Below are 1,219 nucleotides of genomic sequence, written 5' to 3' on the forward strand. Positions count from 1 at the left end.
GGTCTCGATGCATGACATATCATGCAAGTTATCAGCTGGTTGAGTCCCGCCTAAGCCACTGCGGATCTACATATAGATCACCCCAGAATCACCCCTGCGCTCTTCCCAGCTCGGCAAGAGTGTACCATTGGCTGCCGCTGCCGAAAATCGCTCAATCCGGTCTCCTGTTTTGGAATCTGCGATCCATTTCTGTTGCATCTCTCACTTGTAACGGGTGAGTATTTCGGGCTTCTCTCTAGAGGGGTTGACGATCAAATTTGGGGATTATGTTGGTGAAGTTTCTGCATAGACAGTCTTCAGAGGTGCCAATATGTTAGCTAATTTATAAACTTTCCCACCCGGCAAGAACGGTACAAGTGTGAACTATTTAGAAAGAAAGATAGTCCGGGACTCAGTCTGAAGAGACCATAGTCTGGAAAGACTCAGTAGTCTGAACAGGCTCGGTAGACTGGAAAGACTCAGTAGTCTGAACAGACTCGGTAGACGGAAAGACTCAGTAATCTGGAGAGACTCGGCATTCTGAAAAGGCTCTGCAGTCCAGAGAGACTCAGTAGTCTGGAAAGACCGAGCAGTCCAAAGAGACACGGCAGCCTGAACAGACTCGAAAGTCTCAAGGGACCGATAGCCCGGAAAGACTCAGTAGGGACTGCCAAGTCTCTCCAGACTATAGGTCTGTTCAGACTGCCGAGTCTTTCCAGTCTAGCGAGTCTGTTCAGACTACTGAATCTTTCCAGACTCCTGAGTCTCTCCAGACTCCTGAGTCTTTCCAGACTATGGGTCTTTTCAGACCGCCAAGCCTGTTTAGACTGCCGAGTCTCTCCAGATCTTTGGGCCTCTTTGGACTGCTGAGTCTGTTGAGACTATTGAGTCTTCAAATTGCTCAGCCTCTTCAGACGGCCGAGTTTTCTAGACTAGTAAGTCTATTTGAACTGCAGTCTCTTCAGACTGAGTCCTGGACTATCTTTCTTTCTAAAGAGCTCAGACTTGTACCGTTCTTGCCAGGTGGGAAAGTTTATAAATTAGCTAATATTTTGGCTCCTCTGAAGACTGTCTATGCAGAAACTTCACCAACATAATCCCCAAATTTGATCGTCAACCCCTCTAGAGAGAAGCCCGAAATACTCACCCGTTACAAGTGAGAGATGCAACAGAAGCGGATCGCAGATTCCAAAACAGGAGACCAGATTGAGCGATTTTCGGCAGCGACAGCCAATGAGAC

The 1,219-nt window shown here is 47.7% G+C and overlaps 3 protein-coding genes across 3 annotated transcripts; 2 read left to right on the forward strand and 1 right to left on the reverse strand.

Moving 5' to 3' along the window:
* Positions 1–363: 363 nt before the first annotated feature.
* T310_10180 (uncharacterized protein) lies at positions 364–636 on the reverse strand (the record flags this gene model as incomplete). Its single annotated transcript, XM_013467392.1, has 1 exon — positions 364–636. A coding segment is annotated over one exon (273 nt), but the record flags the coding sequence as incomplete, so codon positions are not given.
* T310_10182 (uncharacterized protein) lies at positions 484–849 on the forward strand (the record flags this gene model as incomplete). Its single annotated transcript, XM_013467393.1, has 1 exon — positions 484–849. A coding segment is annotated over one exon (366 nt), but the record flags the coding sequence as incomplete, so codon positions are not given.
* On the forward strand, positions 555–1,076 carry T310_10183 (uncharacterized protein; the record flags this gene model as incomplete). Its single annotated transcript, XM_013467394.1, has 1 exon — positions 555–1,076. A coding segment is annotated over one exon (522 nt), but the record flags the coding sequence as incomplete, so codon positions are not given.
* Between the last annotated feature and the right edge of the window lie 143 nt (positions 1,077–1,219).

Source organism: Rasamsonia emersonii (assembly GCF_000968595.1).
Source record: "Rasamsonia emersonii CBS 393.64 chromosome Unknown ctg1118621762420, whole genome shotgun sequence".
NCBI classification, from domain to species: Eukaryota; Fungi; Ascomycota; class Eurotiomycetes; order Eurotiales; family Trichocomaceae; genus Rasamsonia; species Rasamsonia emersonii.